Source organism: Kogia breviceps, chromosome 19 (genome assembly GCF_026419965.1).
Source record: "Kogia breviceps isolate mKogBre1 chromosome 19, mKogBre1 haplotype 1, whole genome shotgun sequence".
NCBI classification, from domain to species: Eukaryota; Metazoa; Chordata; class Mammalia; order Artiodactyla; family Physeteridae; genus Kogia; species Kogia breviceps.
In genome coordinates, this window is record NC_081328.1 from 4,461,552 (window position 1) to 4,485,582 (window position 24,031).

The following is a 24,031-nucleotide window of genomic DNA, read 5'->3' on the forward strand; positions in this document are numbered from 1 at the left end:
TCTTCTTCTTCTCTGATTACTGTGGCTAGGACTTCCAGTACTATATTGAATAGAAGAGGTGAGAGTGGGACATCCTTGTTCCAGATTTTAGCAGGAAGGCTTTCAGCTTTTCACCGTTTGAGTATTATGTTGGCTGTGGGTTTGTCATAAATAGCTTTTATTATCTTGAGACATGGTCCCTCTATACGTACTTTGATAAGAGTTTTTATCATGAATGGATGTTGAATTTTGTCGAATGCTTTTTCTGTATCTGTTGAGATGATCATGTGTTTTTTGTCTTTTGTTGACGTGGTGTATCACATTGATTTGAGTATGTTGAACCATCCTTGTGAACTTGGGATGAATCCCACTTGGTCGTGGTGTGTGATCTTTTTTGTGTATTGTTGGGTTCAGTTTGCTAATATTTTGTTGAATTTTTGCATCTATATTCATCAAAGACATTGGCCTGTAATTTTCTTTTTTGGTGTTGTCTTTGTCTGGTTTTGGTATCAAGGTGATGATGGCTTCATAGAATGTCTTGGGGAGTGTTCCCTCCTCTTCAATTTTTTGGAAAAGTTTGAGGATTAAAGAACTACTTTTTCACAAAAAGCTTTGTTTCCCTTCAAATGAATCAGGCCTTTATTGAGGCTCCTTCACCTCTTTTAGTTTATATCATCTTACTACAGTTGTTACACTGCTGATGTACTAATTTTTGTTTTTTTTTTTGGTGGTATGCGGGCCTCTCACTGTTGTGGCCTCTCCCTTTGCAGAGCACAGGCTCTGGACGCGCAGGCTCAGCGGCCACGGCTCACGGGCCCAGCCGCTCCGCGGCACGTGGGATCTTCCCAGACCGGGGCACGAACCCGTGTCCCCTGCATCCGCAGGCGGATTCTCAACCACTGCGCCACCAGGGAAGCCCTGTACTAATTTTTTTATTGGAGTATAGTTGCTTTACAATATTGTGTTTCTACTGTACAGCAAAGTGAATCAACTGTATGTATACATATATCCCGTTTTTTTGGATTTCCTTCTGAGTTACATCACCACAGAATTGAGTAGAGTTCCCTGAGCTATACAATAGGTTCTCATTAGTTATCTATTTTATACATAGTATCAATAGTGTATACATGTCAATCTCAATCTCCCAATTCACCCCCCCCCCACTTGGTAGCCATACATTTCTTCTCTACATCTGTGTGTCTATTTCTGCTTTGTAAATAAAATTGTGGACACCAACTTTTTCAGATTCCACATGTATGCTTTAATATATGATATTTGTTTGTCTCTTTCTGACTTACTTCACTCTGTTTGACAGTTTTCCAGATCCATCCATATCTCTACAGATGACCCAATTTTGTTCCTTTTTATGGCTGAGTAATATTCCATTGTATATATGCACCACATCTTCTTTATCCATTCATCTGTTGATGGACACGTAAGTTGCTTCCATGACCTGGCTATTGTAATTAGGGCTGCAATGAACACTGTGGTACCTGACTCTTTTTGAATTATGGTTTTCTCTGGGTATATGCCCAGAAGTGGGATTGCTGGGTCATATGGTAGTTCTGTCTTTAGTTTTTTAAGGAACCTCCATACTGTTCTCCATAGTGTATTTTACATTCCCACCAACAGTGCAGGAGGGTTCCCTTTTCTCCACACCCTCTCCAGCCTTCATCATTTGTCAACTGTTTGACAGTGGCCATTCTGACCAGTGTAAGGTGATAAACCTTGTTGTTTTGGTTTGCATTTCGCTAATATTTCGCGATGTTGGACATCTTTTCATGTGGTTTTTTTTTTGGTAAACGGGGTAAGTAAAATGCACCTCTTGAAATTGGCTTCTCAAGTGTCTGCCCTCTTCTGAATTCTTTTGCGATGCCCTACCTGGGGCATTTCTGGAGGACAGGTGTCTTTCCTTGACAGCCCCACAGGCCTTGTGAGTATTCAGTGCCCATCAGCACGGGTTTCAAAGTTGTTGTTACAGGAAAGAGCCACAAGGCGGCAGCACTTCTTCATGCCCCACTCTTGTTTTTTCTTTTAATTTTTATTTCATATTGGAGTAGAGTTGATTTCCAAGGTTGTGTTTGTTTTAGGCGTACAGCAACTTGATTTCGTTATACACTGACATATTCTCGGTTTCTCTTCCCAATATAAGTTCTTACAGTGTGTTCAGTAGCGTTCCCTGTGCTACTCAGTAGGTCCTTTTTGAACATGGACTGAATATAACCAACCTCCTAAATTATCCCCCCATCTTTCCTTTACAATAACCATAAGTTTGTTTTCTTAGTCTGAGTCTGTTTCTCTTTTGTAACTTAGTTGGAGTGTATGAATGTATAGACTGCACCTGTAATTGATATAATATTTGTCTTTCTGTCTCTGACTTACTTCACTGAGTATGATAATCTCTCAGTCCATCCTTGTTGCTGGAAATGGCATTAGTTCGTTCTTTTTTTTATGGCTGAGTGGTATTCCAGTGCATATATGTACCACATACGCTTCAGGTATCTGTCGTTGGATGATTCGGGTGCTTCTACGTGTTGGCTACTGTAAATAGTGCTGCCCTGAAAACAGGGGTGCTCGTGTCCTTTCGAATTAGGATTTTCTCCAGATCTAAGCCCGGGACTGGGATTGCTGGATCATATGCTAACTCTACGTTTAGTTTTTTAAGGAACCTCCATACTGTTCTCCATAGCGGCTGTACCAATTTATATCCCCACCAACGGTGTAGGAGGGTTCCCTTTTCCCCATGCCCTCTCCAGCATTTATTCTTTGTAGACTTTTTTTTTTTTGACTATGACACCATTCTGACCCGTGTGAGGTGATATCTCATTGTAATTTTGATTTGCTTTAATACTGAGTGATGTTGAGTATCTTTCCATGTGCTTTTTTTTAATGCAGTGTGTGCGTAATTTACTTCTTGAAATTGGCCTGCTGAAAGTCAGCCCTGTTTTGAATTCTTTTCCGATGATTTACCCCAGGGCATTTCTTGAGGGCAGGTGTCATTCACAGCCCCGCAGGCCTTGTGAAGATCAAGTGCCCCTCAGCACTGGTTTTAAAGTTGTTGTTACGGGAAACGGCCACAAGGGGGCAGCATTTCTCCGCGACCGGCTCTGGGTCCCCGGCAACCAGAGCCCGAGGCAAAGTGCTGTTCCTGGGTTGCCAGTTAGAGGGGACCGGGCCAGAAGAAACGCCCCAGGCTTGTGTCCCGTGACTTCTTGCCCTGCCCCCTCACGGCCCGGCCCGCCTTCAGCCAGTCCCCACTCGGGCGTCACCGCTCTCCCGAGGGTGCTGTCTTCTGTGGGTAGGTGGGGCGACCCTAGGGAGGTGTGGAGCCCAGGGGACTCTCGGAGCTCTTCCAGCCCATGGGCTCCCCCATCCTTTGGGCGCACCCTGCTTGGCTGCACTGTAGGAGGGCCCGCCTGGGTCTGGAGAGAGTGCGGGGCCCATTTGCTGGCATGGCCTCCCGGGCTCCCTTAGCCCTTGACGGTCCAGCCTTGGGCCCCAAGCCTGCTCGGGCTCCAGGGATGTGACACCAGCTCAGGGCACCAAGGCCCGAGGGGCACAGATTTGACATTTCCTTTTTCTCTTTTTTTCGATTTTAAATTTTATTTTTTATTGGAGCGTAGCTGATTTACAGTGTTGCGGGTTTTGTTATCGCTGCTGTTTTTTCCTCCGTGTGCAGGAACTTGATTTCCTTACACGTAGACCTATGTGTGTGCTTTTTTGGGTTCTCTTCCCATATCGGTTATTCCAGCGTGTTGAGTAGGGTTCCTTGTGCTGGAGCCTGGGTCCTTGTTGATTACTTTATAAATAGTAGTGTGTATATGTTGACCTCACCCTGCTCATGTCTCCCTGCCCACCACCTTTCCCTTTCGGTAACCACAGGTTTCTCTTCTAAGTCCGTGGGGTTGTGTCTGTTTTGTAACGTTCACGTGTATCCACTTTTAGATTCCACCCGTGAGTGGCGTCATGACACTTGTCTTTCCCTGTCTCACGACCTTCACTTAGTACGATCACCTCTGCCTCCTTCCCTGTGGCTGGAAACGGCATTATTTCATTTTTTTTCTTTTTTAATGGCTGAGTAATACTCCATTATGTCTATGGACCCCGTGGGTTTTTTTGTTTTTTAAATTACAGCAGAATTATTTCTGAGGATTTGGGGATTGCTTTTTAAAATTAATTTTTTTGTTTTATTTTGTTTGTGTGTGTGTGTGTGTGTGTGTGTGTGTGGTACGCAGGCCTCTCACTGCTGTGGTCTCTCCCATTGCGGAGCGCAGGCTCCGGACGCGCAGGCTCAGCGGCCGTGGCTCACGGGCCCAGCCGCTCCGCGGCATGTGGGATCCTCCCGGACCAGGGCACAAGCCCGTGTCCCCTGCATCGGCAGGCGGACTTTCAACCACTGCGCCACCAAGGAAGCCCTAAATTAATTTTTTTTTTTTTTTTTGTGGTATGCGGGCCTCTCACTGTTGTGGCCTCTCCCGTTGCGGAGCACAGGCTCCGGACGCACAGGCCCAGCGGCCATGGCTCACGGGCTTAGCCGCTCCGCGGCATGTGGGATCCTCCCGGACCGGGGCACGGACCCGTGTCTCCTGCATCGGCAGGCGGACTCTCAACCACTACGCCACCAGGGAAGCCCCCTAAATTAATTTTTATTGGAGTATGTTTGCTTTCCAATGTGTGTCAGCCTCCAGTGCACAACGAAGTGAATCAGCCATACACGTACAGATATCCCCTCCTTTTTGGACTTCCCTTCCATTTAGGTTACCACAGTGCATTACGTAGAGTTCCCTGTGCTATATGGTATGTTCCCAAGAGGTGTCTATTTTATAAGTAGTATCAATGATGTGTATATGTCAATCCAGGTCTCCCAATTCCTCCCACCCCACCCGCTTTCCCCTTAATATCCATACATTTGTTCTCTACATCTGTGTCTCTATTTTGGCTTTGCAGATAAGATAACCTATACCTTTTTTCTAGATTCCACATATATGCGTTATTATACAACATTTGCTTTTCTCTTTCAGCCTTATTTCACTGTGTATGCCATTCTGTAGGTCTATCCACATCCCTACAAATTACCCAATTTCATTCCTTTTTATGGCTGAGTAATGTTCCATTGTATATATGTACCACATCTTCTTTATCCATTCCTCTCTTGTGGACATTTAGGTTGCTACCATGTCTTAGCTATTGTAAATAGAGCTGCTATGAGCATTGGGGTGCATGTATTTTTTTGAATTATGGTTTTCTCTGGGTATATGCCCAGTAATGGGTAGTCTATTTTTAGTTTTTTAAGGAAACTCCATGCTGTTTTCCATCGTGGCTGAATCAATTTGCCTTCCCACCAATAGTGTATTGAAGGTTCCCTTTTCTCCACACCCTCTCCAGCATTTATTGTTTGTAGATGTTTTGATGATGGCCATTCTAACCGGTATAAGGTGATACCTCACTGTAGTTTTGATTTGCATTATTCTGATAATTAGTGACGTTGAGCAGCTTTTCCCGTGCTCATTGGCCATCTGTATGTCTTCTTTGGAGAAATGTCTATTTAGGTCTTCTGCCCATTTTTTGATTGGGTTGTTTGTTTTTTTGATATTGAGCTGTTTGAGCTGCTTGTGTATTTTGGAGATGAATCCTTTGTCACTTTGTCTGCAAATATTTTCTCCCATCCTGAGTGTTGTCCCTTCGTGTTGTTGATGGTTTCCTTTGCTGTGCAAAAGCTTTTAAGTGTCATTAGGTTCCATTTGTTTATTTTTGTTTTAATTTTCTTTAGGGGATGGGTCGAAAAAGATGTCGTGATTTATGTCAAAGAGCCTTCTGTCTGTGTCTTTGTCTAAGAGTTTTACAGTGTCTGGCCCTATATTTAGGTCTTTAATCCATTTTGAGTTCATTTTTGTGTATGGTGTTAGGGAGTGTTCCAATTTCATTCTTTTACATGTAACAGTCCAGTTTTCCCAGCACCACTTATTGAAGAGGCTGTCTTTTCTCCATTGTATATATATTTTTTTAATTTTTAAAAATTTATTTATGTTTGGCTGGGTTGGGTCTTCATTCCTGCTCCCGGGCTTTCTCTAGTTGTGGCGAGTAGGGGCTATTCCTTGTCACGGTCCACAGGCTTCTCATTGTGGTGGCTTCTCTTGCTGCGGAGCACAGGCTCTAGGCATGCAGGCTTCAGTAGTTGCAGCTCGCGGGCTCTAGAGCACAGGCTCGGTAGTTGTGGCACATGGGCTTAGTTGCTCCGCGGCATGTGGGATCTTCCCAGACCCGGGTTCAAACCTGTGTCCCCTGCATTGGCAGGTGGATTCTTAACCACTGCGCCACCAGGGAAGCCCTGTCCATTGTATGTTTTTGCCTGATTCATCATAGATAAGGTGACCGTATATGCGTGGGTTTATCTCTGGGCTTTCTATCCTGTTCCATTGATCTATATATATAAATATATATATCTGTTTTTGTGCCAGTACCATACTGTCTTGATTACTGTGGCGTTGTAGTATAGTCTGAAGTCAGGGAGGCTGATTCCTACAGTTCTGTTTTTCTTTCTGAAGATTGCTTTGGCTATTGGCGGTCTTTTGTGTTTCCATACAAATTGTAAAATTTTTTGTTCTAGTTCTGTGAAAAATGCCATTGGTAGTTTGATAGGGACTGCATTGAATCTGTAGATCGCTTTGGGTAGTAGAGTCATTTTCACAATATTGATTCTTCCAAGCACATGGTATATCTCTATTTGTTTGTGTCATCTTTGATTTCTTTCATCAGTATCTTAAGGTTTTCTGCATACAGATGTTTCGCCTCCTTAGGTAGGTTTATTCCTAGGTATTTTATTCGTTTTGTTACAGTGGTAAGTGGGATTGTTTCCTTAGTTTCTCTTTCTGGTCTTTTGTTGTTAGTGTGTAGGATTGCAAGAGATTTATTTCTGTGTATTAATTTGTATCCTGCAACTTTACTAAATTCATTGATTAGCTTTAGTAGTTTGCTGGTGGCCTCTTTAGGATTTTCTATGTATAGTATGTCACTTGCAAACAGTGACAGTTTTACTTCTTCTCTGCCAGTTTGGATTCCTTTTCTTTCTTTTTCTTCTCTGAATGACGTGGCTGGGACTTGCAGCGCTATGTTGAATACTAATGATGAGAGTGGGCACCCTTGTCTTGTTCCTGATTTTAGAGGAAATCGTTGCAGTTTTTTCACCACTGAGAGTAATGTGTGCTGTGGGTTTGTCACATACGGCCTTTATTATGTTGAGGTAGGTTCCCTCTCTGCCCACCGTTTGGAGAGTTTTTATTATACATGGGTGTTGAATTTTGTTGAAAGCTTTTTCTGCATCTATTGAGATGATCGTATGGTTTTTATCCTTCAATTTGTTAATATGGTGTATTACATTGATTGATTTGCATCCCTGGGATAAATCCCACTTGATTGTGGTGTATGATCTTTTTTGTGTGTTGTTGGATTCAGTTTGCTAATACTTTGTTGAGAATTTTTGCATCTATATTCATCAAAGATACTGGCCTGTCATTTTCTTTTTTGGTGTTGTCTTTGTCTGGTTTTGGTATCGGGTGATGGTGGCTTCATAGAATGTCTTGGGGAGTGTTCCCTCCTCTTTGATTTTTTGGAAGAGTTTGAGAAGGATCAAAAGACTACTTTTTCACAAAAAGGTTCATTTCCCTTCAAATGAATCAGGCCTTTATTTAGGCTCTTTCAATTCTGTTTTAGTTTATATCATCTTACTATAGTCATTAAGCTGCTGACATTGGACTAATTTTTTTTCTCTCTCATTTTATAACAACAAAGTTTAATAGTCCAGAAGAGTCACATGACCTTGGTGGGTTGACACTGGACTAATTTTAATATTGGCTAGCATTCACAGAGGCCTAGATTGGTAAACTGAAGTTGGTCAAATTCTATGAAAATGTTATTACAGTCAAGTGTTTTTCAGATCTAATTGCCTACTTTCAGTAGGACTTTGCATTAAAATTTTATTATACTAGAACCTGCAGCAAACAGTGGTCTGATCTCTGGTAAGACTGCATAGCTTTTTTGTGAGCTTTGATTTTTTTTTTTTTTTAAGCAATATATTTGATTTAAAGTCGACTTGGTAAAGTTGATTTTTTTTTTTTTTTTTTTTTTTTTGGTAAAGTTGATTTTATAAAATACATTTGTAATTTTCATCCGTTTGTAAAAACTTTTAACACCAGCAAGTGAACACAGTTATGAAAGGTTAGTAGTAATATTAGTTGTTAGTTGTAAGATTGTTGCCAGTATGACTTCCATCATCTTACTTAGATAGTAAAAAGTAATATCTATATCTATAAAAATAGATTATATCTATTTTACTTAGATATAAAAAGTACTTAACTTTTATAAAAGTTAAGTACTGTTGCCCGTAGGCTTGTTACTTCTGTGTGTCTGAATTTTTAGGCAGCAGAATGATTTTTTAGAGCCGTTTACGTGGTAATCTTTTGAGTGGCGTTGCATCCGTCCTTCCTGAACAGGTCCTGTCGAGCATGGTGTGTTCTGTGTGATCAGGGCGCTGTTTGGGGGCGGCTCTCCTGGGAGCCAGGTCGCCACAGGCTGTGTCCTGGCCTCTGGCTCCTCCTCCCATCTGTTGCTGTTGCCCCCCCTGTGTCAACTTGCAGCCCCTTTCCCCTTTCCTGAAAATTGGCTGCTTCTCGGCTAAGGCTTCAGAAGGCGGTAAAGCAAAGCTAGTTCAAGTTCTGGGAGGTGGGAGAAATAGCTCTGGGTGTGAGGGTCTGAGAAGCTCTTGTCCGATAGGAGCCTGGGCTTAGGGCAGCCATCTGCTGCCCGGGGGCCTGTGAGCTGGCGTTCGGTTTTCAGACGGGAGCAGCTTTCTCCGCGGGTTGAATTAAGCTTGTAGCGGAGGCACGGGTTTGGGCGGCCTTGGGCCTGACGTTCCTGTGAAACATCGGAAACGTTTTGCTTCCATCCGGTTCCATCTGGGTCTGTGGCCACCACAGTGCTTGTTAATGTCGTCACCTGAAGGTGTCATTTGAGTTCTGTCATCTTTGTATTATGTGCTCACATTAAGCTGTCATCATTCCTCTAGGATAATGTTTTCCAAGATAGAAAATCCTAGAGTCCTAACAAGGCTTTTGGATCCAAACTGGAGACTTGGCCCTAAGAGTAGTTTCCTACATTGAGGAAGTTAAAAGGAAATGCAAATAGCTTCTAAAGATCTAAGGAAGAAAATGAAATTCAAATATAAGTCAACCCTGAAAGATTTATTAACATTTTATGCCATTTCTGACTTTTTCCTGTTACTAGGTATGAAATATGTGGATTTCTAAAATATTGGGACGTGAGTTTTTCAGTACAGAACGATCGTGAGGTTTGGTGTTAGGAGTATTGGTTTCCCTTTTAACATAATAAGAGAATACTGGGAACTTTTTATTGTAACTTTGTATAAAAGCAACAGCACAGTTTTGCCGAATACGTGAAAAGTAGAGGAGAAAAACCATCCACGCGCTCTACCCTGTCCTTGTCACTGGAATGCCGTGTCACGTGGTGGTTACGTGATCATTTCTGCTAGAACGTGTTCTGGTGACGCTCCTTTGGCTGTTACTTGAGCCATGCAGGATGATACAAGCAAGTGTTTCCCCCTCCAGGTACTTGGAGCACGCGTCTTATTTGATATGGAAATGGATTGCATTTTATTAGATGTGTAAGGAGTTAATGGGAAATAGAACACCTTGGTTTTAAACCATTCAGCTTTGAGTGCTAAACTCAACTGATTTCAAAACGAATGATGAAAACCAAGCTTCTTCATCAGTCACTGGAATTACATGGAGATCTCTTCCTTACAGCTCCACATGAAGAAGGGAAACTTCTTAGTACTCAAAGCGAAGGAGCTGGGCCTCCCAGTGTGAGTGGCGGGGACAGCCGGGGGGCCTCGCCGGGCGCGCTGAGCTCCCAGAGCCCCGCCCTCACCGCGGCCTCGCCTCTCGTTTCAGCGGAACAGCTGCCATTGCACCCATCATTGCTGCTGTCAAGGACGGGAAGAGCATCACGTTCGAAGGAAGAGAGGTGAGGTGCCCTGTTGCTGCGGTCTCAGCAGTGGCGGGCAGGGGCCGGGGCGCTGGACAGAGTCACCGCCTGGGTCAGGCCCTGCACACATCACTTTGGAGAGCACTGAGCAGCCTGGATTTCAGCACTTAGCTGAGCGATAAAATAGGGTCTCTTGTCTAGGCCTGTCCTGCACATCAGCGCTGGCCATGTCGGGCCGTTTCTGGAGGTTGTCTCTTTAGGATTTGGGGGTCTCCTTATAGGATGGATGCTTTCCCTTGTACTTGAGCTCAGGGTGGACCCCATAAGGGTGGAATGCGGATGCGTGGCCTCAGGGAATGATGTTGTCACAAGATGTGAGGACGTCAGGACCACACGACCTGAGAGAACCGTGCGTGCCATGCCGGGCCGTCTGGCCGCTTCAGGTGTGACATGCCCTCTGCCAGCCGGTGGCCGCCTGCCTGCATGTCAGCGGAGAGGGCGAGAAGGGTGCAGCTGGTGGTCTTATGTCGGCTCTTCTCTGGAGGGTGATGCAGCGTTAGCAGGTGACTCCAGGGTGTGTCCTGGGAGCACATCCTGACCTCAGCGACTTCACAGATTTTGCCTGAAGAGATCTGCACCGCCCCAGACCCCAGGGTCGCTTTTGTTGTGGTAGAATGTCCAGATGAAGGATTCATTCAGCCCCTCTGTGAGAATGCCACCTTCAGGAGGTAAGGAGGGGCCTCCGGGCGGAGCGGTGAGAGCCACCACTGCTCGGGAAGGCCGGCCTGGCACTGGCCTGTGGCTGCCCCGGCCGAGGCCTGGGCCACCACGGCTCCGCGCAGCGCCCTCCCCGGCTGCCCGGCCCCGGATCCGTGTGTCGTGAGTTTGCACCACTTGACCCAGCAGAGCCCCCTGCTTCCTTCCTCCCAGTTTCCAAGGAAGAGCCGAAGCCCCCGTGGCCCTGGTGGTCCACATGACCCCGGAGCACGTGCTCCTGGACAGCAGATACCAGCAGTGGATGGAGAGGTAGGAGCCCCGGCGCGCGCCAGCCGCGGTTCCACCGCCTCCCCTGCCCCCCGCCTGAGCTCTCCCTGGGGTTCCCGCCTTTCCTGGATCCTGGGGGCGTCCCCACGTGCCTGGGGCTGGTTTCCTCAGCTCTGAACAAATCCTGCCCCTGGACCATCCCGTGCGTGTTTCCTAAAGAAGAGTCTTGCAAGGATAAAGCCGCAGCTTCAGTTTATTGAACGTCTGCCACACGTCAGGCGGTGTGTTTAACACACTGCATTTCCCTCTCCCGATCTTGCCGACAACCCACATTCAGTGACGGGGAGGACGGGTCCCACTCTCCTGGTTTCGGTGGCCGAGGCCGGCGCCGGGCGGAAGGACTTGCTGGGGTTGGACCTGGGCGCGTGGTGACACGCGGTGACACCGCCCTCCCCCGCTGGCCCCGGCAGTCCCTCCTCGGCGCCCGGGTCCTCTGCCCCCCGGGGTCTGAGTGCCGGCACCCATTCCCGTTTTCCTCTCCCCCCACCCCCCCGCCCGTGCTCCCTGTGTTTCCAAGTCCCCAGCGCCGTGCCTGCTGCTGCTTTTCCTGGCGCTCTTCCCCACGCCCAGGGCCTCTGACTTTGCAGAGACGCCGGGCTCGGAGGAGGAAGAGCAGGGCTGTGTCTGGCCACGTAGGGTGACCTCGGTGGACAGGTCGCTCACCCCCTTGCACGCTCCCGGTGCCTGGCCGCCCCGCCCCGTGGGTGGGAGTCTTCCCAGGAGGCCCCCGTGCTGACTGTGCGCATCTGCCCTAGGTTCGGGCCTGACACCCAGCACCTGGTTCTGAACGAGCGGTGCGAGTCGGTCCACAACCTCCGCAGCCACAAGATCCAGACGCAGCTCGGCCTCATCCACCCCGGCATCTTCCCCCCGCTCGCCAGCCTCCGCCCCCAGGTAGCAGCCCGGCTTGGCCCGTCACCCCGCCCCCCAGGCAGCTGCCCCCCGCAGACCACGGCTCCCTCTCTTGCAGGAAGGAGGGCTCGCCCCCCGCTTGCCCCTGGTCCGCGGCCAGTGTCTCCTCAAGTACCAGCTCCGGCCCCGGCGCGAGTGGCAGAGGTCGGTGCCGTCTCAGCGGGCGGGGCGCGGGGCGCGTCAGGCTCGCTCTGGGGGGGCCGGGGGTCAGTGGTGCAGGCTGCTCGGCCGCGTGGGCCCCGCGTCGGACCCGGGAAGAGCCACAGACGATGGGGGGCGGACTGTGGCCGCTGATCTGGGGAGGCGAGGGCTGACGGCCATCCTTTCCCGGAAGCTGCCTCTGCCGGCAGCCGGGTGTGGGCGTCGTTTTGGAACGTGGAAAATGAGCGAGCGCAGGATGAACAAAGTCAGCCCCGATCCCATCACCTGACACGGCGATGGTTAACATTTTGTGTTCATCTTTGAGTACGTGGGGATGTGTTAAAATACACGTCTACACCGTGGGTTTAGGGCCTGAGGCGCTGCCAAGGACGCTGTCGCCGGTATTCCAGATACGGGTGTTGGTGCGTTGGAGGCATTTCCAGCTTTTTGCTGTTGTAACGAAACAAGTGCTTTATATAAAAGTCCTTGAGGAGAACCGTGTTCCCTTAGAGCGACGCTGAGAGGGGGATAGGCAGGTCGGGGGCGGCAGTGCCCGCGGCACCTGGTCAACGGCACTGCCGCATTCACGCCAGCCAGTCCCTGGAGAGGCGCCTCCTGCCCTGTGTCTTTAACTGTTACAGCCTCACCCTTGAATAACTGGAAGCGCCCTGTGCACGCCGTGGTGTCTGTGTCCGGGCAGAGCCCATTCTGGGCCACTGCTGGACACTGGGCACGGTCGCGGTAATAGTTGGGGCCCTGAGGGGCTCCCTTCCCTCCCCTCCCCCCGCCGCGGGGGGTGCGCGACGCTAGCGGGTGTAGCGAGCAGAGGTTGGGAGGCTGCGTAGAGTGCCCGCACCGGTCCGCCCGCGAATGTCAGGAGTGCCAGGGCTGCCCCGTCCTGCTTTGAGCTGAGAGGTTTTGGGCGGCCTGAGCTGGGAGAAGGTCTGCCGGGCAGGAGAGCGGAGCGGCCCCAGGCACTTAGATTTGAAAGCACTTTCTGCAGGAGGTCCCCAGGGATTGAGCTGGATGGGCAGGGTGCTTGCCTGGGGCCACACGCTCCCCTGATGCCCCGAGATGCCTCCTTCCTGCAGGGATGCCATCGTGACCTGCGACCCTGAGGAATTCATTGCCGAGGCCCTGGAGCTGCCCAATTTCCAGGAGAGCGTGCAGGATTACAGGAAGACGGTGCAGGACGGCCCGGCCCCGGCAGGTGAGCCAGCCCGGGACCAGCCCCCATGTCTCCTGGCCTCTGCCCTCCTGCAGCTGTTCGCACAGCACTGAGTGCAGGGTCAGCGTGGCCCCGTGTACCTGCTGAAGCCATTGTTTCTCTGGTCTCCGCTGAAGACCACCAGCGCCGGCCCCCGCCCGGACCGGTTAGGTTGGAGGCCAGGTGACGGTGCCCAGGCTCTCCTGGCGAGGCCCACGCTGAGCTGAGCGCAGCGGCTCTGGGGCCTCCTGTGAGGCCCTGGGCAGGGCTGGCAGTCTAGTCCTGGCTTTGCCGGGAAGGATCCAGGGAAGGTTCCCGGCACGGCACTCACCTTGCTGGGCTCTCGCCGCCCTGACAGAAGAGCAGTCGGGGGAACTCCGCGACCTCTGTCCAGGGCTTGGTTTTCCCAGTGTCGTGTTCAGCTCACGATTGAGGCGGAGAGGCAAGGCTGGCCGGAGGGCGGGTTCAGGTTGAACGCAGCTGGCGCCAGGCCGGTATTGCGGGAAGATGACCTCCTGGCTGCACGTGCCGTGGGCTCGAGATGGGTTTCTGGTTTGCACGTTAAAGGTCCATTTAGATCACACGTAAACGTGCACCCGGGGCCCATCTTCAGAATCTAGGCGGCTCTGCCTCTTCTCCGGGGAGCTGGCCCCCCTCAGAGCCCCTGCGAAGTGCAGCAGGGCCTGTGCCGGGGGGCCCCAGCCCCGGGAGATAAATGCTGACTTGTAGCATGAAAAGGTGGCCCTAGCTGTTTAACACTTAGAGCAACTTTGCTGAAGAAAGGCCCGTGGAATTCCTTCGCTCCGCGCCCCAGGCCCGTGTGTAAGGAGGTCAGAGCACCGGCCCCTCCTGGGGAGCTGGACGTAACTCCAGTGCCAGCTCACTTCTGACCCGAAGAAGTGAGCAGCTTGCCGTGTGTCTTTCCACAGAGGCCAGAGGCCGGTATCCGGAAGTGGTCTTCCTCGGAACGGGGTCCGCGATCCCCATGAAGCTCCGGAACGTCAGCTCCACTCTCATCAACATCAGGTACTAATCCTCGCGCGGGAGGCGCCCGGGGTTTTCTCAGCAGGTCCTGCTCCACCCGCCGGGCTAACCTGGAGGTGCAAGCCTGTACGTCCCTGGAGGCCGTCTTGGCTGGGGGCCCGGGGGGTGGGGTGGGGGGTCAGGCGGTTTTCGGCCTCCGTAGCTAGCTGAACTGGAGGGAGTCACCGAAGTTGGCCACCCGTTACGTCTTCAGATAAAAACCGCTGACGTGTATGCTGTCACTCTGCCGAGAGGCGGCCTCGCTAAGCTTCCACGTCCCTCCTGTGAACCAGTGACTGGCCACCTCCCGCACCCCTGTCATCGGTGCACCTGCCCCGGGCTGCTGACGGCCGACGGCGGGGCGGACCCAGGCCAGGACTCGCGTCCACCTCTGTGTCGCAGGGCCCCTCACTGGTGCCGCTGGGGTGCGGAGCGGCTTTGGGGCTCTTGCGTCTGCTTTGTGAGTCTCCTGGATTTGCCTGGTGGTGTGTTGGTCGGCAGGGAGGTGGACCAGCGCCGTCTCTGGGAAGCCAGCCTCGTTTTTAAGTTTTGCTTTGTCATCCGGGTGCTGGTGGTGGATGGCTAACAGCCGAATAACGTGTTAAACGTACTTGGCAGTTGTAAGGGGCACCCCGACAGCAGAAGCGCACGGGTCTGCGACGTGTTTCTCTTGTGACGGAGGAGCTGGCGGGAAGCGGCCCCGGCGTTGGTGCGGCCGCTGTCCCCGGGCCGCGCCAGCTAAAGCAGCGCCTCCGGCTCTCCTGGCGGCCACAGCAGCTGCCGCCGCGTTCCTTCTAAGTAGAGTCTTGTGGATTTCATGCCCTCACCCTCTCCTTCCGCAGAAACTCTTGGCTGCCCAGCATCTGTGTAGCTCTAGGTACGCTCCGTACACTATAGAGTGTCGCGACGGTGTTTCATGTCACGAGGACGGACGTGTGCGACCACCATCCCCTTGACAGCAGCTCCCGCGGGAGGAGCCGAGCTGTCCAGGGAGACGGGCACTCAGCCTTGTCCTGCCCTCCTCCCTGAGGGCAAACCATCTCCCGTAGCTCCGACGCATCCCTGCTGCTGGACTGCGGGGAGGGCACCTTCGGGCAGCTGTGCCGCCACTACGGGGACGAAGTAGACCGGCTCCTGGGCACCCTCGCCGCCGTGTTCGTGTCCCACCTGCACGCGGACCACCACACGGTGAGCGGGCCGCCTCCCTCTTCCTGGCCGCGCACCTCCGCCCGGGCCTGGGCTCGTCCGCAAGCCGGGCGCCACGTGCGTCTCCCCTCGCCACGCGGCCTTTCGGAGCTGCCCTCGCCCGGAGGCGGGCGGCCGGGGGCAGCGGGGTGGTGGCCGCCATTGCGCCGGGCACCCAGGGCCCCCAATGCGGGAAGGAGGGCGGGTGTGGACCTGGCTGATCCGTGACTCCTCCTTCCCAGGGCTTGTTGAACATCTTGCTGCAGAGGGAGCGGGCTCTGGTGAGTGGCGCAGGACTGGACTCCGCCCTTTTGCCTTTCTTTGAAATGGGCGTGCGCGCAGATGCGCACGCACAGCCATACCTCGGGCCGCAGCACGCCGCTTTCCCTGCAACGCGCGCCGTGCGCTCGGCGCTCTGATCTCCCTGTTCCAGGTGTCGCTGGGGAAGCCGTGCCACCCGCTGCTCGTAGTGGCCCCCACCCAGCTCCGGGCCTGGCTCCAGCAGTATCACAACCAGTGCCAGCCGCTGCTGCACCACGTCAGGTGAGTGCCCGGCCCGGGCCCTGGACGGTGAGCGCACGAGGCAGGCTCAGATCGTGGGGAGACGGTTCCCACCTCTAAACGCTCCTCTGCCTCGACACGGTTCTCCTCGGCCCCCCTCACTTCTGTTCCTGATCCTAGATCTTTGCCAGCACTTCGCCCAGAAACGGTTCCGGGGCCGAGCGCCCTTGCTCCGTGCCTCAATGACAGAATTAAATTGTTTCTTTATCATAGCGATTTGGGGGTCCTCTCCAGTCAGTGACTTGAACTTCAGATTAAATGTTTTTTTTTTAAATCTTCTCACAGTATTATTCCTGCCAAATGCCTTCAGAAAGGAGCTGAGGTCTCCAACCCCAAAGTGGAAAGGTTGATCAGTTTGCTGCTGGAAACCTGTGGCTTGGAGGAGGTTAGGGGAGGGCCTGGGCGCGGGAGGGCAGGTTCGGGGACAGGGGCGTGTGACGTGGCGAGGAGGGGGCGAGGCGTTAGCTGGGCCACGAGCCCATCACCGGCTTCCTCAGTTTCAGACCTGCCTGGTCCGGCACTGCAAGCACGCCTTCGGTTGTGCGCTGGTCCACACGTCCGGCTGGAAGGTGGTCTATTCTGGGGACACCATGCCCTGTGAGGCTCTGGTCCAGATGGGTGAGTAGGGGCAGCCGCCTCTGGCACCCCCGACGATTCTGGCCTCCTCCCAGGGCCCGGGGGCGAGTGCTGTGGGCACCCCAGGCGGAGCGGTGTTCTCAGAGCACCCGTGCTTACGCTCTAGGGAAGGACGCCACTCTCCTGATCCACGAGGCCACCTTGGAAGATGGGCTGGAAGAGGAAGCCGCGGAAAAGACACACAGGTAGCGGAGCCCCCCGAGCCTGCGCCAGCAGCCCCTCCTGCTCCTCGCTGCCGATGCCGGGCTGCTCTGCTTCCCTCCAGGGGCCCTGGGGGCTTCTGACCCCAGGCAGTTGTCTCCCGAGACTCTGCCTTTACTTCTGCAGCGCCCTCCAGGCAAGGTTCTGGGGGAGGTGCGGCTCGGGAAAGAACTGGAAATAACGCTGAGTAAGTGGGAGGCCGGGGGCGGACCTTGCGCTATTTAAGGGAAGAGCGCGTTGGCCCAGGTCGGCAGCCCCTGCTTTTCTCAGAGGTGCTCACTGGCGGGGGGTCTGAGCGCACAGAGCCTGGGCTTCCCTGGTGCCGAGGGGCAGACCGGCTCCGGGAGGGGGCTTGCTGTTGGCAGCAGGAAGCCCCGTCCCCGGGTGCCCGAGCGGGCGGAGTCTGGGGGGCGGGTCTGCGTGGCGCGCCCCCTGCAGCCTCGTGTCGCCCCGTCTCCGCAGCACCACCTCCCAGGCCATCGGCGTGGGGATGCGGATGAACGCGGGGTTTGTCATGCTGAACCACTTCAGCCAGCGCTACGCCAAGATCCCGCTCTTCAGCCCCGACTTCAACGAGAAAGTCGGCATCGCCTTCGACCACATGAAGGTCTGGGACCGGCGGGGCGGGGCGGGGCCCAGACGCCCTCCATCCACGCGCAAATGGCCAGGCTCGGGCCACTGCCCAGCACGACCGGCACGGGGCCTTCCGGACACAGTCCCTTGAGAGCCTCTTGGAGGCCCAGTCGGTCCCCAGAGTGACATCATTTGAGCTTCTGCACAAACCTGGGAGGCGGTGTTCTCCTCTTGAGCGGTCAAGCTGGGCCTGTCCCCACCACTGGGCATTGGGGTGCCTGGGTTCTGCCCGCTGGGCCTGACATGAGGGCTGCGTCTGCTGACGGGTGTGGCCGGTGCCTGGGAGCCGTGACAGCCTCACCCCGGCCTCTGTTTCGTCTCGCTTCGTAGGTCAGCCTGGGGGACCTCCCGACCGTGCCCAAGCTGCTGACGCCGCTGAAGGCCCTGTTCGCCGGGGAGCTGGAGGAGATGGAGGGGCGCAGGGAGCGGCGCGAGCTGCGGCAGGTGCGGGCAGCGCTGCTCGCCGGGGGCGACGCGGAGCCCCCGCGGAAACGGGCCCCCGCCGCGCAGCCCGCAAGCCCGCAGAGCAAGAAGGTCAGGGTCCAGTAGCGACACGGGGCCTGCGGAGCCGCTGCGCGGAGGAGGAGTAGGCCGACGTCGGCTCCGTGCACGCCGCGTCTTCGGTCTGTCACGTGGAGTCAGGGCGCACCCCCTCTGCCGCGGCCCCAGGAGCGCGGGGCTGTGGACGCGAAGCCTCCAGGAAAAGCGTCTCCGAGGACGGAACACGGTGAAGGACACGTTTGGAACCCGAGTGCTTTATCCCTGTGCCGCCGGAAACAGCCTGATCGTGGTGAGGCCCTTTGGGACCTGGCCCCAAGGAGTCACCACGCCTCAGCAGCCTGTTTTTTTGGCGGAAGTCAAGTTGTGCAGACTCACAGCCGTGGTCGGCCGGGCCCGGCCGTGCAGGGGCTCCGGGGAAATGCAAGCCTTCCCGTTGTTCCCGGCTTGCCCCGTGACGAGAACCACTCACCGCCCTACAGAGTGCTGAAAAATACCGCGTGGGGTGCCCTCCTGGCTGAACAACACTGAGGTTAGTGTTTGTTTGAAAAGTGAGAATTTTCAAAGAAAGATGCCTCTAGTATTTGCATATTCTTCCCTCCCGGGAGACTAGAGAAGGAGCTTTAAGGTTTCAGGTGCTAGGAGAGGCAGACCAAGGACTGGCCGTGACCTCGGGGTCCCTCCCGAGGCAGCACCTGGCATCACCTCCCGTGGCCCCTTGAGCTTGTTATTAAAACAAGATAGGCCACGCTCAGGGATAATAAATCTATTTTAATAACATTACCATTGACGACTATTTGTACATGTATTTAAAGGTAACTAACTTTCAACCCCCCGGGCCTCATGACAAATTGGGTACTGAACTGCCCTGCTAGCAAGCGAGCAAAGCCGTTAACGTCAAAAGTTTGCAACTCCCACTGTCGGAGGAGGGTTATTTTACACTTTTTGTTGGGAAAAATAACTAAGCATTTAAGTTTCTCATTGTACACCTGTACATGGGTTTGGATTGAATGGCTCAAATTAAACAAATATAGATTTCATATATACAAATATTATATCCTGTATAGGTATGTCTATTTTAAAAGGATAAAACTGTAAGGTAGGGCTTTGCATGCATGACCCGAATCTATTTCTCACTCCCTTCATCCCAGCTGTGACCAGGCTCCCCGGGTCTCCTGCCCGAGGGCAGGTGGGGCTTCGTGGGGAGGGTGAGCAAAGCTCTCCACGCCGCAGGCCTGGGGTCTCCGTGGGCTGGTTTCCCCTTCCTGTCTGAGCTTTGGGTAACAGGATTATTGCTATTCGCTTGGGACCTCCAGAAAGAGGCGACCCCACATCTTCGTGCCCTGGCTGCCCCAGTGCTCCTGGGCGGCTGCTCTTAGCGACACCTAGTGTTGGCAGGGGGGAAGGGGGGGTGGCCTGGGGAGCTACCTTTGGGAGCTTCAGTCCACGGCGTGGAGAAGTAAAACTGTCAGATGTCATCTTTAGCCATTTCCTGTAAAGCCCACGGATGGCGGTTCGCCCTGGCCGGCCCTCCCCTGCAAAGCAGCAGGCCGGCCAGGGCCCCGGGCTGCTCGGCTCCTGTGAGTGAGCCCCCCACCCCATCCCCGCTCTGTACCATCAGGCTGGCGACAGGCAGCCAGGGCGGACCGGCCGCTGGGCCCTCCACGCCCCACCCCGCGGGTCTGAGACACAGGCCCTTGGGTGGACGGGGCCGTCGCTTGGCGTGGAGGCTGAAAGGGGGTCAAAATAGGCACAAAGTCGAAAGGCAAAGATCAAACAGAAGGCCAGAGTCGCCACCCGGAGGGAACGCACAAAAGCCGCGCGCCGGCACCTGCCACACGGGTGTCCGCCACGCTCCAACCTCGCGGCAGCCGTGACGGCGCGGAGCCGCAGGAACCCGCTCAGAGGGCCGTGCTCTCCGACTCCTCCGCGTCCCTCTTCTCGGCCACCGAGTGCTGTCGCATGTGCTCCCGGGGGCCGAGGCGCAGCGCCGAGCCCAGCTCCACGTGGAGGGAAGGGACGTCGAAGTGGACCAGATCTGGAAGGCGGCAGAGAGAGGCGCTGAGGGGCGGCCCGCCCGCGAGGCGCGGCTGGCAGGCAGGACGGCGCGAGGAGCGGGAGGGGTTCGGTCACGGAAGGGCCAGCGCGTCTGGGGGCCGCCGCGGCATCCACCGCATTGCAGGGGCGGGGCAGGGCCGGCCTGCTTTGCCTGTGGACCCAGACGTCCCGATCCTGCCCGTGGGCCAGCTTGCCAATGAGCTTGACTCCACAAAAAAAGGATGATTGTGGCCGGGTCTCGGTGACACCTTCCGGGGAATTTCAGGACTGCCCTTAGTTCCCCAAAGTCTGCGGGGCTGGGGTGACAGGCTGGGGACACAGCCTTCCCCCAAGTGCGTGAATGAGTGGGGGGGGACCTCGCTCAAGACCACGAATGGTACCCTTGGCGGGGGGGTGGAGACAGGGTGGGGTCCCCCTCAGGACCCCCAGAAGTAAGGGGAGCAAACTACTCCCTGACTGTGGGCACCCCGCCACCCCGGCACTAGGGAAACCACTCACCTCCAGTTACACCCCTACTGGGGGCACTGAAGGGTCACTTCCCGGGAGGCGCTCAGGAGGAAGGTCCCTGAGGCAACAGGCATCTGTCCGGACCTCAGCTGGCAGCTCAGTGCAGGCCAGACCACGGGGCTGCGGGGCCTGGAGGGGTGGCTGCCCCCAGGCGGGCACCAGACAGCTGCTCCCCGACTCCTTCGGGGCCGCAGGGGCTAAGGGGACCCTGGCATCCTTGGCTCAGGCCTGTTCCTCCCTCCCAGGGCTGCTCGGCCTCTGGCCTCCACACAGCCGCGCTGTCCCCGGGCAGAGGACCGAGGACATGCAGCTGGACGGGGGGCAGCCCTGGGCCAGACGGCGGGGGGCAGCCCGTGTTTCTGTAAAGCAAACATTCCGCCCAAGGAGGACCACCGCAAGTGGACAGACAGACGTTCAGACACTGTCCTCAAAGACACACAAACACGGAAGCTCTGGAACAAAGGTCCTTCTCTCTCCACCCACCCCCCAGAAGGTCTCCCTGCCTGACCGAGCAGAGCGCGGGGGTCGGCCGGTGCCTCAGCACGGGCCTGGACTGTAGGGCGGCACAAGCCCTAGGGCTTGGGTTTTGGATTCAGAGTTCCGTCCCCGTCGTCAGGGGGGCGTAACCCCGGGCGGTTTCCTACCCTGCCTGGGCCTCAGCACTCGCTGAGGGGATACCGGCGGGAAGGTGCCTGTAGGCGAAGCAGGTGAAGGACGTGCAGCCCCGAGGCGAGCTGCCCAGCTGCCATCCTGGCCGCTCCCTGGGACACCTGAGCCAGAAGGCAACTCGAGTAGCCTAAGCTTGGGGCGGGGAGCAGGCCCGCTGGCCGCCGGGAAAGGGGAGGCCTGTCTCTGTGTCAGAGGCCCCAGAAGGGCCTGTCCTGGGGCCCGTGTGGGCACCGGACGCCCTGGAGGTGTGTCTGTCAGGGGTCTGCAGTCCTCAGCTCAGCAGCTTCCCTGGGGGAACTGGGGGGGGGGACCCTCCCCTGCTTTGCTCTGGCTGGCCCTTTCTGACTGAGGCCAAGACACTTGCTGCCTCCGGCTTCCTTGCTGTTCTTGCCTGCGTTTTCCTTTTGAGCATCTACTCCTTACGGGAGGAGGAGACCAGGCAGAAACTGGTAACAAAGGCTCTCAGAGTACTTCACTGAGTTGGACAGAAAGGCCCCAGCTGGCTCTACACACTGGGGAAAAACTGAGCTCAGGATAAATTCTAGAACGAACACTACAGACTCTTCAGGATTTGCCAACCGTCCTAGCCGGAGCTCAGGCTCCAGGCCCCGCGGTGGAGGATGCGGCCATGGCAGCGGGCGGGTCCTCTCCCCGGGCCCTTCCCTGAACCAGGGGTGGGTGCACATGCATCTCCCCGACATAGGGCATCTGTCTGTAGCAGGTCAGCCAGTGACACAAGGACACACGGGGTTGTCACCCCCTCAATCTAACCCAAAACGGGCAGGGGAAGCAGCTGGGATTAGGTGACTCTGGCCAGAGAAGGGGAGGGAGGCCTGTTTCTCCCCCATCTCCTCCTCAGGAAAGGAGGAGGCCAGTGAGCCCCAAGGCCGTGGAGGCTGCCGTGCAGGTCGGGGCGCATGCAGAGCGCGGGGCTGCGGCCTGGCTGCGAGCGGAGGGGCGAGGCCGGGGCCGCTTACCCTGGAATCCCCCTCACGTATCCACAGCTGCGTCCCCCGTGTCACACAGCTGCGAGGACACAGCGACAGGATTCGGAGAAAGGAATAAATACGATGAGACGAACGGAACACGGACCACGCCCAGCATCACGGTCAGACGGACCACAGTAAACCATCACCGACCACGCGGCTCAGACCCCCGCCCGCCCTGCGGGACGACGGGCCAGGATGCCGCCGCCACCGCCGCTGGAGGACATCGGGACAGGACAGACGGGGCACGAGATGACTGCTAAAGGGCGGCAGCTGAGCCGGGCAGGAGGGAAGGGGACCGTCACAGCGCCCCAGGGCAGCGGCCTGGGCCCCTCCCGTCCATCAAGGGCCCCTCTAGAACCACCAGCGGGAAGTGGTGCTCGCTGGTTCGAACTTTTCCTAGCTCTTTATAAGCTCAGGGTGGATGGCGCAGCTGGACCTGCCCCGCTCATCACAGCACGGATAAAGCGGCCGCGTCACCGGCCCGCCGCTCCGCTCAGCGCGCACCTCTGCCCCACCGCGCACGCGCGCCGGGGGGCCCTTCCCGCGCAGCGAGGCGCTCAGCCGGCGGGCTCCGCTCCGCCCGACCGCGGGGAGGACGGCCCGCCTGGCGAGGGGCGTGGCGGCGAAAGCACCACCCGTTACGAGTCCCAGGGCCAAACTTCTCGCGTGTGTGTGTGTGTGTGTGTGTGTGTGTGTGTGGTGGGTGTGTATGTGGTTTGTGTGTGTGTGGTGGGTGTGTATGTGGTTTGTGTGTGTATGTGGTTTGTATGTGGTTTCTATGTGGTGTGTGTGGTGTATGTGGGGTGTGATGTGCATGTGTGTGTGTGGTGGGTGTGTATGTGGTGTTTGTGTGTGTATGTGTGTTACGCTTACACACTTTCCTGGAGGAAAATAGCTCGGCTTTGACTTTAAATTTAAAGTAAAACTAAATTTAGCCCTCGTGGGCTTCTCCAACCAGAGGGCAGCATCTTTTCTGAAACTGACCCCTTTCTAAATACGTATTGCTAGAAAAACAGCTTTCTAACGACAGTTTTCTGTGGCGGAGAGGGAAAAATCAGCCTCTGCTCCGCCGTCACAGTCCGGCCCCTCCCGCAGCGGCCCCTCCAGGGATGCAGCGCGCTCAGCCCCCAGATGAAGAGCAGGCTCAGGGCCCTGGGCTGGCGGGTGTTCAACTGGGGGAAATCCCCCAGGGAGCCCCCTCCCCGCAGGACAGCCGGCCACCGGCGCTTTCCACGGCCCCACGGGGGCCTCCGAGGAGACCAGCCCAGATGCCACGCGCGGGGCACGCAGGGTCCGCCCCCTGCAGAGTCCCCGGAGGCGGCTCTGCACGGCCGGCGCCCTAAAGCTCACGGCGACGCTGCACGCGCGGCGCTTACCTGTGGACATGCTCTCCCCGGGGGACACAGCGTCCAGCGCGGGATGCTCCGCGGGCTGCGGGCTGGGGGCTGCGAGGCTGGCGGCGGGCGGCTCGGGCGGCGGGAGCGTGGGCCTCTGCCGGGGCTTCGGGGTGGGCCGCGACTTGCCGAGAGCGCCCACCAAGCCGGAGGGGGAGGCCAGCGGGGGCGCTGCGGCTGCCGGGGAGAGCTGGCCCGAGGCCAGGGAGTACCCCGGGGGGCAGCTCAGTCCGTAGGGTGAGGGGGTGCTGGGGGGCGTGGGGGATAGGCTGAGTGGGGACGGCTGGCCGGCAGGCGGCTCGGGCAGGGGCCCCGGCTGGCCAAAGGGGACCTTGGGCGGAATGGGTGCCAGCTTCTTGGAAACTGAAAGAGAAAGCACAGAACACGGGGTTCAG

General features: G+C 55.5%; 2 protein-coding genes across 5 annotated transcripts in view; one reads left to right on the forward strand and one right to left on the reverse strand.

Annotated features, from left to right (window-relative positions):
• Window positions 1-18,802, forward strand: part of ELAC2 (elaC ribonuclease Z 2) — a 28,270-nt gene extending 9,468 nt beyond the window's left edge. For both annotated transcript variants that reach the window (XM_067021848.1, XM_059048516.2), the window contains exons 9-24: window positions 9,798-9,856; window positions 9,945-10,017; window positions 10,594-10,706; window positions 10,909-11,004; window positions 11,778-11,916; window positions 11,993-12,078; window positions 13,167-13,285; window positions 14,212-14,308; window positions 15,355-15,493; window positions 15,733-15,771; window positions 15,924-16,033; window positions 16,337-16,436; window positions 16,549-16,669; window positions 16,794-16,872; window positions 17,351-17,495; window positions 17,852-18,802. In XM_067021848.1, the coding sequence (XP_066877949.1) occupies window positions 9,798-9,856; window positions 9,945-10,017; window positions 10,594-10,706; window positions 10,909-11,004; window positions 11,778-11,916; window positions 11,993-12,078; window positions 13,167-13,285; window positions 14,212-14,308; window positions 15,355-15,493; window positions 15,733-15,771; window positions 15,924-16,033; window positions 16,337-16,436; window positions 16,549-16,669; window positions 16,794-16,872; window positions 17,351-17,495; window positions 17,852-18,070 (1,734 nt within the window). In that variant the 3' untranslated portion in view covers window positions 18,071-18,802. The remainder of the gene's footprint in view (window positions 1-9,797; window positions 9,857-9,944; window positions 10,018-10,593; window positions 10,707-10,908; window positions 11,005-11,777; window positions 11,917-11,992; window positions 12,079-13,166; window positions 13,286-14,211; window positions 14,309-15,354; window positions 15,494-15,732; window positions 15,772-15,923; window positions 16,034-16,336; window positions 16,437-16,548; window positions 16,670-16,793; window positions 16,873-17,350; window positions 17,496-17,851) is intronic.
• ARHGAP44 (Rho GTPase activating protein 44) overlaps window positions 18,771-24,031 on the reverse strand; it is a 142,322-nt gene continuing 137,061 nt past the window's right edge. For 2 of the 3 annotated variants that reach the window (XM_067021849.1, XM_059048525.2), the window contains 2 exons: window positions 23,619-23,999; window positions 18,771-20,057 (listed from right to left, as the gene is read on the reverse strand). In XM_067021849.1, coding sequence (XP_066877950.1) covers window positions 19,921-20,057; window positions 23,619-23,999 — 518 coding nt within the window. In that variant the 3' untranslated portion in view covers window positions 18,771-19,920. Of the gene's footprint in view, window positions 20,058-22,230; window positions 22,280-23,618; window positions 24,000-24,031 lie in introns of all 3 variants that reach the window. The other variant, XM_067021850.1, reaches the window with a different exon arrangement.